The sequence below is a fragment of the Halyomorpha halys genome, unplaced genomic scaffold (genome assembly GCF_000696795.3).
Source record: "Halyomorpha halys isolate HHAL.00 unplaced genomic scaffold, Hhal_1.1 Scaffold920.1, whole genome shotgun sequence".
Lineage (NCBI taxonomy): Eukaryota > Metazoa > Arthropoda > Insecta > Hemiptera > Pentatomidae > Halyomorpha > Halyomorpha halys.
In genome coordinates, this window is record NW_027114350.1 from 307206 (window position 1) to 324720 (window position 17515).

The 17515-nt window shown below is 27.7% G+C and overlaps 1 protein-coding gene across 5 annotated transcripts in view; it reads left to right on the forward strand.

Annotated features, from left to right (window-relative positions):
* The window catches only part of LOC106687166 (protein FAM13A), a 92800-nt gene that overhangs the window by 62172 nt on the left and 13113 nt on the right, over window positions 1–17515 (forward strand). For 3 of the 5 annotated variants that reach the window (XM_067051554.1, XM_067051556.1, XM_067051555.1), the window contains exons 2-8: window positions 3521–4077; window positions 4531–4595; window positions 5026–5136; window positions 6318–6480; window positions 7779–7988; window positions 8982–9222; window positions 14862–15026. In XM_067051554.1, coding sequence (XP_066907655.1) covers window positions 5062–5136; window positions 6318–6480; window positions 7779–7988; window positions 8982–9222; window positions 14862–15026 — 854 coding nt within the window. In that variant the 5' untranslated portion in view covers window positions 3521–4077; window positions 4531–4595; window positions 5026–5061. The remainder of the gene's footprint in view (window positions 1–3520; window positions 4078–4530; window positions 4596–5025; window positions 5137–6317; window positions 6481–7778; window positions 7989–8981; window positions 9223–14861; window positions 15027–17515) is intronic. The other 2 variants (XM_067051557.1, XM_024360827.2) reach the window with 2 other exon arrangements.

Consider the following 17515-nt stretch of genomic DNA (forward strand, 5'->3'; position numbering starts at 1 on the left):
AAAAAATAATAAAATAAATATATAAAATAATATATAATCAAATTAAAAAATTTAACGAATAATAGCAAAATTAAATAAAATATAATTGGCGTTGATGACCAATGAAGTTTGGCGCCACTAAACAAAAACAAACTCCGTCAAGTGGTAAGGTCGTAAACTACCTTCTCTGATTGCATATAGACTTTATAGCACTTCAGAACAGCTATTGTTGCCCGAAGAACAACCGGATTAGGTATTTTATGACCAAACCATTAACAAGTTATGGTATTCATGCAACGCAGGATTTAATGCTGTACAATTTGTTATATTGTATCTTTTCGCTAGAATGCACTTTAGAAGTTATAGGCAAGAAACAAGAATAAAATATCTAGTTCGTTACTTAATTAAATTGATTAGCTAATAAGACAGAGTTTTAGGGCCGCCAGAAATGTATTTACGTGCTAAGTGCAGGAACTATTTTTTTTTTTAATTATTTGAAGATTTGTGTTTTATTAGCTAGATTTCCTGGATGGGGTTCCACTACTAGTCACATGAAATTTGTAAAGGAAGGAATCTGTTCTAGCAAATGGTGGGTTACAAACCTTATGTTAGCGAAATAGAAAATTTAGAATTCGTGTTTTATTTAATAAAATATAATTAACAAAAAATAATAAAGATGAAGCTATAATATTCCGTTCTGGGCTGTAATTATGCGCTTTCTAATTTGTTATCACACGTTGTCTGTTGTGTTTTTATTCTTCAACCAAGCAGTTTTAAGAGTTCGGATCGTGAAAATATTTACCGTATTGGTTACCTTTGTTTAAAAAAAATTATTGTTTCTATAAACTTTATCTATAAACTACAAAAACGTGACGGAGATGTTCGAGACCCAGTGATTGTGCCAGGCAGTGCCTGGTCCGCATCATTCCTTTCGCTGTCGTTATGGCCGATAGCATAAGTCAATCAAGGCCCCTCCTGCTTCACTCCTGGCACGCACATACAAATATTTTTACAATTGTCCTTAGTTATGTAAAAGTATATATTATTTTATTTTCTTATTATTATTTGAAATAGTTAAGTCTTTCAGAATGTAGACATACCAGTTCTTTGTATTATATTTTATAAATCGTAAACCTTAGTGATGTCGGGTTAATGGTAAAACTGATCAGTTCCCATTATTTCCAAGTTAAGTTGATCATTTTTACCATTAACACCAAATCAAACTATAGTTTTTTTTAATAAAAATTTAACATACTTTTTGAGTTAAAAAAAAAACAAAAACATGAGACTAATAACAGAAAACAATTTATGTCTCCTAAATCCTTTAGAAACTCAATAAAAAAAAATGTTTAATAACTTTTAGAACTCACTTCCTCCATTATTTGGTTGATGGTTTTCCTATTAATTAGCCTCTTTGGTGGCCTTACAAGACACTTTAACCACTATGTATAATTGTTAAGTATTAAATTTAATTCAGCTTACTACTTCTGTCCACCTTATCCTAACACGAATTATTACGTCATTTATGGCAATCATGTTAATAGACTTGTAGGTTTTTTAATTACTTGTTAACCTCCATGATTGGGAGTGTTTGAGTATAATTAAGTATGGCAATTAGCCATCCTGCAAAGTAATTGGTGGGATTATTGATTAATTATTTTATTATTTTTTGAAAGTTAGAAAATTAAATATTCTGAATAGTTAATGCATTTAATTTTTATGTCATAGAACATTATCCGTTTAAACTACAAAGTTGCTTGCTATTTATTGACACTATGTTATATAGGATTTGGATAATCTCATTTTAACTGATCCTTATAACGCTCTCAATAATAAATCGATAAAAATGCTTGGTAAAAAGTTGATAACATGTCATTAATGAAAAGTAATGTAATTATAAACTAAAAAAAATAAATAAATTACATAAACTGTGTCAAATGAAGTGTCTGATAAATTAATAATAATAATTGATCCAGCCGAGTGGCGTACCCCACTCCTCGACTGGCAGATATAAGAAATTGTTTCTATTACACTTAAATGAAGCAGGTGATTTTATTTTAATGTTAATTTTATATATTATACCTTTAGTTGAAAAATAAATTGTATTTAAATTTTTTAATTATTTAAACTATATTTAATTAGATCGACATTTTCGATGTGGTCTTTGAAATTCATTCAGTACGAAGGTTAGTTCCCACTAAGAAAATTGCTGGATACCACTAATTGCTTTGCGATCTAGTCACTGCACTTTTTAAATAACCCTATTACAGCTTAAATGAATTTTGCTCTTATTAGCCGTTTTTTTTTACTGTCTTCTATACGTTGCATTGCAAATTCCAGAGGTTACTGGCCGTCTAAAGCTACATTTCATTTTATCAGCTGTCTCCTTTCCCATGTCATTACTAGTTTCAATACAGTACAAACAAACCTTTACTTCATTTTTTCTTTATTATAACTTGACCTCGGCACTCTTTAAATAACGTATTCATTAAGTTAATTAATGGATTAATTCACAAAATAATTATTTCCTAAATAATAGTTATTCATTAAATGATTGTTTTATGAAATAATTTCTATCCAATTACTATCTGGATTTATTTCTTGAAATAATTATTAATTCAACAATCATTCATTGTAATGAAGTTAATGTATTTATATAATAAATTATTTGACTAATATGTAAAATAATTATTTTCAAAATAACTACGTTTCTGAAATAACATTTAAAACACTTGAGTATTGAGTATAAATGACATTACACGAGAAAGCTTACAATCACTGTAACTACTACCCTAATGTAAAATGCATGATAGTCGGCATCATGACAGTATTGTCATACTAGATCTGGTATTTCTGTCATGATAGTTGACAGTATGAGTAATAGCCTGTAGCTATATACCCATAAAACTCCTTTTCATGGTGACACTTTATAGCCACCATAATGGTTTAAACTACACAACAATTATTCTAAACTGCCTTCAATGAACTTAAATTAGCTTCCTGTTATAGTTATAAATAAAGAGAAAATTATTTGATTAAATAATCATTTTAGAAATAATTATTTCATCAATCATTAAATAACTTTATTTCGTGAAATAATCATTTTAGAAATAAAATTCAGTCAAATTAAAAATAAATTATTTAATGATTTGTTTTTCAAATAGATTTGGCTCAGGTATAATTATGTTATTATGACTTAGATAACCATGATTACTTTGGTATAATTATTTATGTCTCTATTTCTTTTTAATCTCAATTCTGTAAATTTCTCATTTCTGAATGAAATTTCTTACTTTTTTTCATCTAAAATGCTTGTTAGATTTTATAAACCCAAGCTTCTTTTTATATAGTTTTTGGTTTATTGATTAGATATCTGATGTTGCCAGGCAACTGTCTCTGTTTTTGCCTTACCAAAGGGACATTTCTTTACTTAGTAAATATTGTATCCACTATTTTAACTTTATAACATTATAACTTTTTTAATTATTATTCTTAGTAATATCAATACCTAAACTTTTATAATGTAATTTTTTTTTTTCAGATCTCTGGTAAAGAGTTATTGACTTATTAAAAGGAAGAAAAGTCTGCGGGTGGTCGTGAGGTTTGCTTAGATGCTGACCTTACGACTTGTGTCAACTCATTTCTTAAAGCAGCCATAAATTGAGAGAAAGATGTGTCGAGACAGGGATATGAATCCATAACAACCCAAAGAAATATATTTTTTTTATTGCGATATCGATAATTTGCACTCATATTTACATGTTTAACAGAGTGCCAGTAAACCATCTATTTCAATAAGCAAACTCAAAGATACATTACTAACAGACAAACAAAAAATTTGATCACTAATTTCACTTTAATTGTTCTCTTTAACTGACTAATAATCTCAAATAGCTTACTCTTTCCTGAAGTACATGTATACATGCATATTAATAACAAAACAGGCAGTTGATTGCCAATTCACAGACATAAGACTTGAACAAGATTACTAAGCAAAAGAAGAAATAAGAAAGAAATTTCAACAATAAAGTTTAACAAATTTATCATCCAACAGACGTCTGATCTACCAATCTGTGGAACATAGCAAAGGAGTGTATTGTAAGTATGAGTTACATTTATGACTTCTGTTTTATATATCATTTGCACTCTCTCTTTGTGGATCTTATGCTATTCTTAACTAGTATACATTTTTTTCTAGTATAGTTTGACAATTTCATAATACTAAAATTAATAAATAACCCCACTATTGAACTCACCCTCATTAACTACCACAATTTTTATTATGGAATTTTGTTTTATTTTTCTTATTTGCATGAATTTCATGAATGCATAAACTACAGTCATTAAAAACTGAATTGCCATAAAAATATATGTGTATATGTTCAAATTATTAACCTCTTTTCACATTAAACTTCCTTAATTCCATTCATCATATTGCATGTCTTTTATCAAATTTAAAATTAATCAAAACTACTAAAAGTTGCTTTTATTATTTATTTTATTTTTGGATAGAACTTTTCATTTTATTTTCTCTTTTTTTGTTTTTTGCAGTAATACAACTTTATTTTTGGCTTTGGTCAACGCTTTTTGTTTGCTTCGCAACTTCATCTTATGAGGTACATCATAAAACATGGCATCAATTTTGTAGGATTAGTGTAGAAAGAATTTTGCATTGTGAATTTTTAACACTTGATTCCAAACTTTTTTTCTTTCATTTTACTTTTCTTTCATCATTTAAGGTTTATAGTATTCTTTAATCTTACAGTAAACATTTTCATTTATTTTTTTATATGCCTCCCTTTTGTATATATAGTTTCCTTTGCTTCCTGAAATTCTTGAATTAAGAAGTACACTCATGTTTCTAAATAAAGATAAAATATGATATTGAGAGTGTATCTCAAATAGGTTCCTGGAATTGCTTCTTTAAAGTCTATATATTTACTCCAGATTCTGAACAATTAGTTCATTACCTTAATTTATATGTGTTTAATTATTTTATTTTTTAATTTATTTGAAAATTGAATCCCCATAATTCTCTGATTTCAGTGTGGGTGGGGTGGGGGATTTACTTGCTGTGACATCATGAGGAGACCAAATCTTTGTAACAACTCAGTTACTGTCGCTGACGATTCGTACAAACCTACACAAAAAAATAAGGTATAGTGTCTGAAATATCTATTTTTGGGGATGACAGTATAATTCAAATGATCTCATTTCTAATTTATTAATTAGTGATATATAAATTAATAATTACATTATAACTTAAGGTTATAAGTATACAGTAAAACTTTAAAGTTGATGCATAGGCCAAATAACTGACCCAACTAATTAGGTACATAAACATTCCAACAAGTTATGCTATAAAAGTAAAAGTTTTAAGTCTTAATTAACTATTATCCCATTCAGCAAACCAATTACCTCTTTTCAAATCTTTGAATTATTGTCTGAAATACTGAATAATTATTAACTGATGATAGAATCAAAAATACTTTTCAGGAATTTATTTTCTTATTGACACACTACCTTTTCTGACTATAGATTTAGAAAAAAAAAATTAGTTGAAAGAATTATTGAAGAAGAAAAAAATATTAGATTGCACTCATTCTTGTTGTTTTGATAGTATCCCAGAAAATTTACTGCTCATTTCATATAACTAAGCTTTTGAACTATAGTTTTTTTTCTAAATTTAATGCAAATGAATATCTATGACAGTGACCAAAATTATTGTGTTGCTGATATAGTTATTCTGGTTTAAATTATATTTTAACATTTTGAAATGGAGTGGTATTTCTTATATTTATATTTACTTGATGTACATTTTTCTTTTCACTAATAAATAAGAGTTATAAGTGTTGAAAGTTTATACTATTATAATAAAATATCAAGGTATACTTAGTGTTATTATAATACTAAATTAGGTTTTTGACGAATATCTTATCTTTGAGTGAAATGACAAATCTTATCAGCATTAAATTAACTCAATTTAAGCACATGTCAAGTGCATGGTCTTTAACAATAAAAATGCGTTTACTCAACTAATGGTTATCATTTGCAGTAGTCCCAAATATTAGTGATCTATAATAACAAAGATAACAGTTGAGGGGGGTCTTTGGTAGAAAAGAGATAGGCCAGGAAGATGGTATCGCTATACAAGCTCATATCTTTTTCTTACTGAGAACTACTGTGCTGCAAGTAAAGGAAGTTCACTGGGTCTGGACACTATTACATTATCATTAATGGTTAAAAGTTTGAATATTTATTTTTAAGTTTGTTTTTTCTATTTAAGTTGAGCAATAATGGATTGTAAAGAAACTGTAAATTTTGTGCTTTGTCAACAGGAGGATAATACAAGATTAAGCCTCGTCAGAAGGGTTCTTGGTGGTGGGTCTAGAAAGAAAGAGCTTTCCAAATCCTTTGGAGTTCCTCTTTCAGAACTCAGCCTTTCACCGATGTCTGTACCTGTCGTCCTACAGAATATCTGCCTCTTTATTGAACTACATGGTAACTAATACATTATTATTAACTCACACTATTAGAACAGATTCCATCTCTCTTCTTTTTTCAGTTTATACTTCCTGATTCAGACCATTCCATGAACCTAACCACTCATAATTTTGAAGGATATGTTTAATAAAAATTAAATATTTGTTTACTAAAATAATTAATCTTTGTATTTTATAAAATCTTCATTGTAGTTTATTGACTGAAAAAATTTCGTTAAAAATTCAAGATAATTCAATCTCTAATTCAAAAATTTTTTTTTTATTAATATCGGTGAAAAATTGATATTTTTACTAAATCAACTAAATTTGAACTATAAACTATTGGCGATGAATAATTTAGACTATAAAAAAAGAAATTATGAGCCAAGAGTATTAATAAAATCCATTATTTCATTTTTTTCTTAAAGAACATAGTACAAAACTGAATTGTTTTATTACTAGTTTTTACCCTCTTATATATGAAATAAATAGTTAGGGGAAGTATGGTAATCGGGAAAAATTTTGTATTCCAATTTTTTATGGAAATACATATTTTGAGGTCCCCTGAGACTAAATGGTCTGTGTGTATGTGCACGCGTGCGCGTACGTGCTTGTGCATGTGTTTTGTATTAATCTCTGTATAGGAATATAGAATTAAATGATCTTTAATATCAAATAGTTTTATCCTCGTTGAAGTAGTTTGGCAGGGCTTAAATGTGGATTTTATAAATACATCTTCTCTAAAGTTTTGTTTTTGGTTTTTTTTTGAAAAATTAATTTTCCATTTCACATTTTTACCAGTCATTAATAATAAAAAATATAAATTCTGAAAGTTTATTTATTTGATAAATAAATAATTTTATATAGTAAATTTTAAATTATGTGTATACATGACATTATTTCAAAAAGAAATAGATGTAATTGACAAAATGAGGTATATTAGTATATGAATATGGGGTAAACCCTAAACATGGTACAAAAAATATGAAATAGTGATAATATTGTAAATGGAAGTTTTTTTACCTTAAATTATTAACAAATAAATACAAGCAACTATATAAAAATAATTTACATTATTCATTATTTTAAAAACAATTCCTAGTATTTTAATAAATAAATTATAGTATTTTAAGAATAAGTTATTAAATAACAGTTTGTTAAAAAATTATGAAAATATATTCTTATTTATATGATAGTTAAAGTGTTGCTTTGCACTCTGATAATAATCTAGTATTGATCTTGAATAGTTAAATTTATATTTATAATTTCAAAAATATAATAAATTTTACTAATAAAAATGTTTTTGTCTAAATATAGGATTAAAAGTTGAGGGACTTTGGAGAGGCGTTTGCAGTAGCGGACTTGTTGAAGATCTAAAAAATCAATTAAACCGTGACTGTGAGTCTGAAATTGATCCTAATACTGATGTCTCTGCAGTCGCTCTCTTGCTGTTGGTATGGCTGGGAGACTTGCCGCAACCTTTACTTTCTTACCAAGCCACCAGTGATCTCACAGCACTAATGAAAAGTAAGTAAAATAAGTCTAGTTTGAGATTTCAGTGATATTTATTGTGTGCTATAACATTAGTTTGAAATCTTTAGTAAAGAAATTGGTGACAGAACTCATATGTTCTCATTATAGTCATTAGTCGTTAGATCACCTTTTATATTATTGGATTTAAATTTATATTTGTAAAAAATACCTCTTCAGTTTTGAAAAGAGTTTTTATCTTCAAACCAATTAAATAAATAAAGCTCATTTTCTGGAAAGAATTTACTATTTCGTCAGCAAGAGTGTGAAATCAGGTGATTTGCCAATTTTTAAAGAGAAAAAACTATTATAAAATTAAGTTTTCATTAGTAAGTGATATACTGTTGAATAAAGAAAAATGCAATTAGTTGTTGTACATAAAAATTATGTAAGAATAAAATAATTTTAAACTGAAAATTTCCATACTTCATAGGTTTCACAATTTTTCTGACGATATGCTTTTATCTGTTCATCGTAATACATATGATCTACAGTGAAACTTTTGTTAAAAATTGTGGAACTGTTGTATATTATTGTGGAATTATTGTATTTTATTGTGAAACTGTCATGTATTATTGTGAACCTTTATAACTGTAACTTAAGGAGAAAAAAAATACTTTTTTTTCTTAGCATAAAAGAGTCATTCATATAAGGTTTGCTAGTTCTGTTTTTAAATTTTTATCTTTATTTTCATAAATATATATTTTTTTTTTTAAAATAAATTTATGAATTTCTTATCATGCCATTAACATTCACTAGTTTGTACTGAACACAAGGCATTTACTTGATATATAATAGCTGTTATGAATCATCCAATGTAAATATGATGATCTCACTTGTTGTTACACTTATATTGCTCAGCATTTTATCCTTATATAAAATAGAACTAGAATGTGTGGTTCGTTCAATATAGCATTCTAAATCGTTAGCTACACACTTTATTAAGATCCACTCCTTGACGTTCAGTGATTGTTATCCATAATTTTCCAGAAGACCCTGTAGATGGTGTATGGTGGGAAGAGGGCCTTGTATCTCTGGGTCTCATTCGGTTAAATAGCTTACAAACTCTTGTTCGCCTGTTGCATCATTATACTACAGTACATCCATCATCTTTGTCATACATCCCTGCAGTGTTTGCACCACTCATCACTCCTCCTCACTACTTCAGCTCCAGTTCACTCGACCTAATGACCAGCCTTATAATCAGCTACTCTAACATATTCAAGAACAGGTAATACTTATAAAAAAAATATTACTTTGATAGTAAAAATTATAACCAAGTAATCAAGTAGTAATTATTACAAATCATTGATAAATAGATTATTTATTCCTCAAGATATTGTGTTGTTATCAATAAATGTTTCTTAAAAACAAATAATAGTGTTCCCATCTCCTGATAAAAATATTATGCTCTGTTACTTATTGTTATGTTATGAAATGAATATGTTTAAATCTATTCAATAAATATTGGTATACACATCACTACAATCTAAAATAAAATTTTCTGACTGACAAATTTTAAAGTCTACTCTTGCTGATTAGCCTGGATTAGAAATAATATCAACTATTGATAATATAAACAGTCAACTAAACCAATTTTTTACTAAACCATCAAGATGAATTGATTTGAATAATTTTGAACAAAATCAATGTTTGAGTATGAGTTATTTACTGGACAAAATAAAGTTTAAGAAAAACACTTTTCATGCCAAAAAACATTTATTAAAAGAAATTTTTTATTTGTTACTATTTAGTTTTCTAGATGTACTAATCCTTTCTTAGCACTTGTAGGAAGTTCTTAAGTACATCTTGGTTTGCTTCCTGATAGTTGTTGCTAATGCCTCATTTTTATCCAAATTACCCATTGTTCTAAAGAGCTGATGACCCTACACTTTATGATTATTGGCTAATGCAGCTCTGAGAAGTTATTCGCAGGTTTTAAGATAAATTTTTACAAAATCAGTTACATTTTTCTAAACAGCTGATAAATCTATCTCCTAAAAGAATGTCTTCATTATATCTTAAATATTCATTGACATTATAATAAGAAACTTTTGTACCAAGATCTACCTCCACTATTAATTTATCCCAGCGTTTTCAGGACTGTTCCATCATCAACGGCTAACCTTTATGGCACCATAGCATTGAATTTTCATCTGATTTTGTAATTATTTCAAAGTTCAATTTGATGAAATAATTGGAAGTGCACTAAAATTCTATCACTAGATTTGATTGACTGCATTGAAAGTAAATAATATAGTTCAAACATTTTCAATATACAAGGAAAACATTTGATAACTTAATTATGATGATCAGGTTGATTTTTTTATACAAACGTTTAACACATTGCCATTTGATTTGTATATAAGGTTTTTACCTTGACCTTGCTAACTGTGAATCAGGTTTTTCCTGTGTGCATCTCTTTAGCTGTTAACTAATTACAATTTGCCATAGTTGTTTTCTAAAAACTAAAGAAAAAATACTCAAAACATTTTACCACCTTTAAATACAAATGAGATTCTAATGTATGAAAACTTTTTTTTTTTAATAAGTGACTTAGATATTTCATTTTGCTATCTGAGCACAGAAATGTTGCATAGACTGATGTAAAATTAAACAATTAACAATTGTATATGTTTTGTGAAAATCAATATTTAATTACCTCACCCTTTCTCTTAAATCTACACCTCTACTTCACGAAAAACAAACTTTTTTTCTTTATTATAATGTTTAATTGTTTGCATTGAGCAAACCATCATAATATATAGTTTTCTAATTCAAGGTGTAGAGTTCGATGTTGTTTTCTATTGTTTGTTGAAGATGTGGCCACAATGAATCATATTTCCTATAGAACTGTTACTGAACATTCTTGTAGATAGAGGGACTTTTAAAAAAACAAGGCCATGTTAATTTCTATTAGATCATCAGCAATGGCTTAACAATTATTTTTTTTGTTTAAAGAAATGAAAAGTATATACTTAGTGCTCCAAACTAGTACTTAATTTTTTCTGTGCACTGATGGCACAAAGACAAACATAGTGAATTATGGAAGCTAAAGGCGTGCATGAAATCAGTCCTTAAAACCAAGGTAAACATCTAAACAAATTATATTCAAATAAGCCTCTTTATGTCACCCATAAGTAGACAAATATGGGCTAATGGAACTTAGATAATAATTTCTAGAATATTTAAGCCATAGATGTAATTTTACTTATTGTTGAAAAATATATGCAGATAATTTAAATTATGTCAGTTTTTGTTGTCCATACCCACCTTTCTTATAATTATCTGCTTAAACTTTCATCTACCTTCATTTATCATTGACTACGTCTTCCAATTCTCTGTAGTACTTTGGTATCTTCATTTATTAATTTATCTTTTTTAGGTAATGTAGTCTTTTGTGAATGAGAATTATTGTTCTATTTGAAAAAATCAAGATTTTTGATTCAGAATGAATTGATGAGGATATCAATTAACGTTAAAAAATGTGAAGAGTTTTGGGTAAAATTAAACAATTTTAAAGAATTGTTGATTGACTTAAAACTATTTTAAATGTGGTATAATCTCTAAAATAGTAAAGAAGTCTTGTTTTCTTTTCCTTGTTTTCACAAAAAAATAAATAAATAAATAAATAAAACAAGTGTTTTAAATATATAAATAATTCATTATTTTTTCTTTTTATTATATCTAGTGTATTTATTACAAAGTGTACATTTTATCTGCAAAAAGTGGATATAATTTATGAAGTAGTAGTTTATGTAATTCCATAGTCATAAAACAAATACAAAAAGGAATAATTTGTCATATTTCACAATTTATTTAAACATATGAAATTCATAAAAAAATCTATGTATATAACATTTAAAGAAAGTAAAAAATAAATTATTAATAAACGTTGTTTTTTTTTTTAATTACTGGGATTTTGTTGATTTTTCTCACAGATGCATAGAGTGTCAATATATTATCAGTTATAGATTCTTTATCATATTTTATTTTGGGTCAGGATTTTAACAAGTTACGAAGATTTGACTGCTCAGAGAGTAAGATTAGTGAGGTACCACTGTTCATTATAAATTATTATTGTCATAAATAAAAATATGATGATAAGCTATCATCAAGGGAGTTCACTTTTTTAGCCTCCAATCGGAGATGTGGGAAGAGCTCTAGTTCCTCCCATTCACCTTAGATTGTTCCAAACCATCTTTAGTACTGTCCACCTGCTACGATCGTTCTGGGTTCTGCTGCCTTTAAGGATTTTTACACTCCTTCCAAATGTTCTTATTATCAGCTATATTCAAATTTGTTTCCTGTCTAAAAATGAAAAATTAAGCTTTTCGTTTTAAAATACTTGGTTTTTAATACAAAAAAACATAAGTGTTCATTAGGTTCTTTTGTTGCTGTGTTTGTATTTATATCTATTAGTATGATGGTATTATAAGTCTAAAGGGACCTATGAGTACCTTTAACCTTACCTACCTTCGGCATTTACCATAATAATATCATTTTGTGTTAACCTAATTGCATCATAAGCTCATATATGCGTGCATTTTTCCCCAAAAGCTCTATTATACGCATGCATATTGGACTGAATGAAATGTTAAGTCAGTGAAAAGAGGTGATAGCAAATATTTCAGGGCAGAATAACACAGGAAAATAAAAAAAATGAAATGGCCATTGTTTATAAATTGATAATTGGTATAGTTCATTTAATATATATAATAAATTGTATAAATTAAAAACAAATTTTTGTGGAATGGAGAACCAATAGAAAACATATGCCTAAAGCTTTAGAAACTAAAAAATCAAATGATGTGAAGCATCTATACTACAATGTAAAAATATTTGCACAATAATAAAGAGGAAAGACAAAAAAGATGTCAACATGTTATCAACAATGCATAACCTAGAGTTTGCTAATATGGGGGAAAAACTACAAAACTAAAGAAAATATTGTAAAGACAACAGCTGTTTTAGACTATGATAAAAACATAGGTGGAGTTGAGGGAGATGATCAATTTCTCCGCTAAAGAAGTAAAAATTCTTTATTTATGCAATTTTACTTATTATTTTTCATATTTTGAAACATTTTCATTTAAATACAATTCAAAAACATTTTGGTGATATAACAAATTGTTCAGTTTTCTATTTGATGCAAACTAGTTAAACTGTTCCAACTATTATGTTAGAGATTTATTGGATTGCTTAGTTGGCTTGTATCGCATATTTCTCTCAAACGGCTGTTCTGAGAATAGATAATTTATTTTGACCCTTTGCACGGGAAGTTTTAATTTGAACTTGAAACAACATGTCCTATCTAATAACATATTTATCTTATGAGTATGGTTTTCACATATTGATCAGTTATTATCATGAGTAATTATTATCTAATAAATAATGTTTTAAAAAAAAATTATAATATATACTTTTATGATTTTAATTTTAAAATATATTAGTTTTCAAAGTATTAATTTTCTGTAAATTGTACTTCTTAGAAAAAATATTTTATTTGATTACTGATAGAAGCTATTTGAAAATGTTATGTTACTCTTTTATTTAATATAAATATCATTAATTTTAAGTTAAGTTGTACTGGTATGTGCTTTTCAAAAATAATTAAAAATTAAGGTACAATATGGATAAATAATGCATTGATTTTATGTATATGTAAAAAATGTAGCCAATTTTAGTTCTTTAATTTTAGGATATTAATTCTAGTGTTTTCAGCTTGTTCAGAAGTATATTAAAACTTTAGGTGACTATTTTCTTTTATAATTAATCTGACAATTCCTCCTTGAAACTCGGTGCATCAAAATTTTGATAAATAGAAAACATAAAATATGTTATTGAAATCCAAATGTACGCAGTTCTACGACAGTCCTAAGTCTAAAGGTTTTTTCTTCTAAGGTATCTCTGTGAATTTTTTTTTTAAAAAGTCTAATATATGAATTTATAACTATTTTAATTGTTTTTTTTTTCTATTTGCATAGAAAATGTGTTCACAAATATTAATAAACATATTCATCAATAATATAAATATGCAGTATATACATTTATTGAATCAATATTTTTTTGCCTTACTTTTGTGCAAAAACATTTTGTTGTTAAGAAATTTTTATTTGATGTTGATGAAAATGAAAAAAAAAAAATTAATGTAAAATTAAAATATCAAAGGTATATGGAAAGGTATTAAATTATCAATATTTAGAGGTATTTTAAAATTACTATATTTATTTTAAGACTGCTACTGAAACATTTCTGTCTGAAATCACTTAGTTTAATTAAGAAGAAAAATCCATTATTTTCATTATAATATATTTTATATTCTAATTGTTGATTAAATTTTTAAATATTCTACTTTAGCCCATGGATTGTTATGGCTATAATATTATGTTTTTCATTAGTTTTTTGTACTCTTTTCATATAATACTACATTAAAAAATTATTTTTTGTAATTATTATAACTTCTTATAAATTACTTCTTTCACTAACATTTATTGCTATTTACAGGTTTATTGTTCAAGAAATTAAAATTGGAAATAATAAAAACTATACAAGTTTTATTTAAGTAACCATTCAATTTATAATTCATTTGATCCTGTTTTCCTATTTATTTATATATAGTGAATATTTTGAGCTTATATGTTCAGTTTTGTTCATTTTAAGAATAGAGTCAAATTTTTTTGGGGAGTGCTCTGTTTATGGGGCTGTTGCCAATCATGCCAGAGTTTAATTTAACATGTATTTCTCGGCACTTTACTCAATGCTTTCAAATTATCTGTGAAAGAACCAAGTGTAATTTTCTTTATTGTTATTTATTATTAACTTAGCTTTATGCATGGAATTTGTTTATTTATTTATTTTTTTTTTTAGGGAGACAGGTATGAATATTTCTGCTAAAACTGAACTAAACAACATTTCTGAAGACAATAGGCAGAAAGCTTTAATCGTATTTGACCCCAACCAAAATCAAAAGCAGAGAAAGCGAAAGGAAAGACAGGATTCAACATCCCTTGATATGGAAAGGAAGTTTGTTCGGTAAGTTCTATTTTCATAGTTATATGTACTTTATTTGTTAATTGTTATTCAAAACTCAACATGATATTAATAAATCCTCCCCCTTCACCTGAAAATGTTAAGCTAACACTTAATTTTAAGCTGTTAATGAAATATTTTTCATCACATGTAGATCAAATAATCAATCTTTTTCTCATTTCAAATTATTTCTTTAGCTCATTTACTGCAATAATAAACTCCAGATTTTATGCTTATTTTGGAAAACCTGTGATAATTTCTCTTTTAACTCGTTAATCTCTCTTCTGATTTTGGTTGAAACATTCGGTAAAATTATATTTTTGTTGCCAATTAGCAGAACACTCTCAAAAATCAATAGATTTCATGGCCTTTGCCACACCATAATGGTCTATCAATATCTGTTTAGATATAAAATATAATATCCCTACAATAAAAGATTATATGGATAGGTCTATATTTGTATAGCAAGGGTCTGGTGATCTAAGCCTTCTTCTTAGATCAAAGCATTCATCTCTCTTCCTCCTTTCCTAGAGAGAAAGGAAACCCCTTGCCTACAGTAAAAAATTATATGGACAGCTTGCTATACAAACTTCAATTTTTTTTTTTTAAGTGAATGGTTTATTTTATTTTTGGTGTAATTAGTATAGATTTAAAGTTGGCCACCAAGTTTTAATAGTATAATAGGAGGTTTCAATTAACAAAATTTAAGGAACTCAATGATTAGAACAACAACCTGGATTCACTGTGCAGTAGGTCAAAGTATGTTTCAAGGATTGATTAGATTGATTGATTCTTAATTATAATTCTTAATTTGAAACAAAATTTATGACTTAATCCAATTTTTAGTCCTTTGCACTCGAGATTTTTTTTCTGTATGACATACCAGTAACATTTGAGTTACCAAAGAATTTACCGTGTCAACATATTGTCGCCATTCGAGTGTAAAAGGTTAGATCATCATTTTTCTTCTTTTTCATAAAAATGGTTTCAATGTTTTCTATATTAATTATGGTGATACATAGTACATCAGGAAAGGAAAGAGGAATTCTTTCCTTTTTTCTCTAGGAAAGGAGGAAGGAGAGATGAATGGTTTGATCTAAAAAGAAGGCTTAGATCACCAGACCCTTGGCCAGATGACATAGATAACACAATTTAAGCAAATAAGGCAGAACTTTCTTTTTCATAGATAAAGGTGGTTGAGCCAGCAGATAGAGATGAAATCACAGCTTATCAAACATAGAGGAGAAGATATGATTAAAGTATTGCAGAGTTTATTTCAATGAATTTGTATAGAAAAAAAAATAATACCCAAAGAGTGGGAGGATAATATAATCATAAAAATCCATAAAAAGGAAATCCAACCCTTTGTGATAAATGCAGGCTAATATGTCCTCGGTGATTTATAAGGTATACACCCGTATTCTCAAAAGAAGATTAAGTGAAATGGTTGAGGGAAGCCTTGAGCAGGAATAACCATCTTTCATACCAGATAAGTAGACCCAGTACCACATTTTTGACTTAAGAACAATAATAGATGGATCAACTCTCTCACAAAGCTTAGGACCTGCAATATGATCTCGTCCAAAGGTGAAGAATTGTGTCCTAGCCAGTGCATCACATCTGCATATGATGTGATAAGTGGTCTCATCATTCTTTCTGCAGAACCTGCAGACTGGGGACTCTATTAATCTCATATTTTAAAGATGTTTGTTCAGCTGACATCCTGTATCCTGTATATAGTCCTGCTACTCACCTTAAGGTGATCTTGTCCATGTTAAGAACTGTATTACTTCTTTTTGTTCAAGAGCCTTTTAGGAACATCTCCGGCTACTATTGTCTCCTGGTTTTTCTCCAAAATAGCCCAGTCTTGCCCTCAGCAATCACCATGCCATGGCACCATTCATCATAATGTATTCCAGTCGTAGGAGTTTCCCAAGCCAAGCCAGAGATTGCTGGCCATAGCCTCAATGCTACCATATAAGACAATAAGTCTTATCGCTGATATGTACAACCAGTAAATTACTTTAGGTTTCGAGCCTCAGGATTTAACTACAGCTCCTTTGCATGCCCTAAGACATTTTAGTGCCTTTATGCTGGTCCTTTTTGCTTGTATGTTTAATTATTGCATGCATATGAATTTGCGAATTATCAAAACTTTTTAATTTTATATTAAATTTGTTAATTTTAATAGCCATTGGCTGTGGTTATCTGTGATTGGGAGAAGATTTACATTTTCATTATAATTTCAAGTAATCTTTGAAAAATAATTAGGTACTTTTATATGCAAAATATAAGTACAATACAGTAAAGTTTTAAAAATGTATTTAACTAAATTATTTTTGCAAGCAATTTCATAACAGAGTGAGTAGTTATCACATTTAGTGTTTATTTTAGCTTAAAAGAATAATTGTTTATAACTTAGTAATAATCAAACTGTCAAAATCATATGATAACTTTTCTTAACCTTAACATGACACTTTAGAGAAACATCA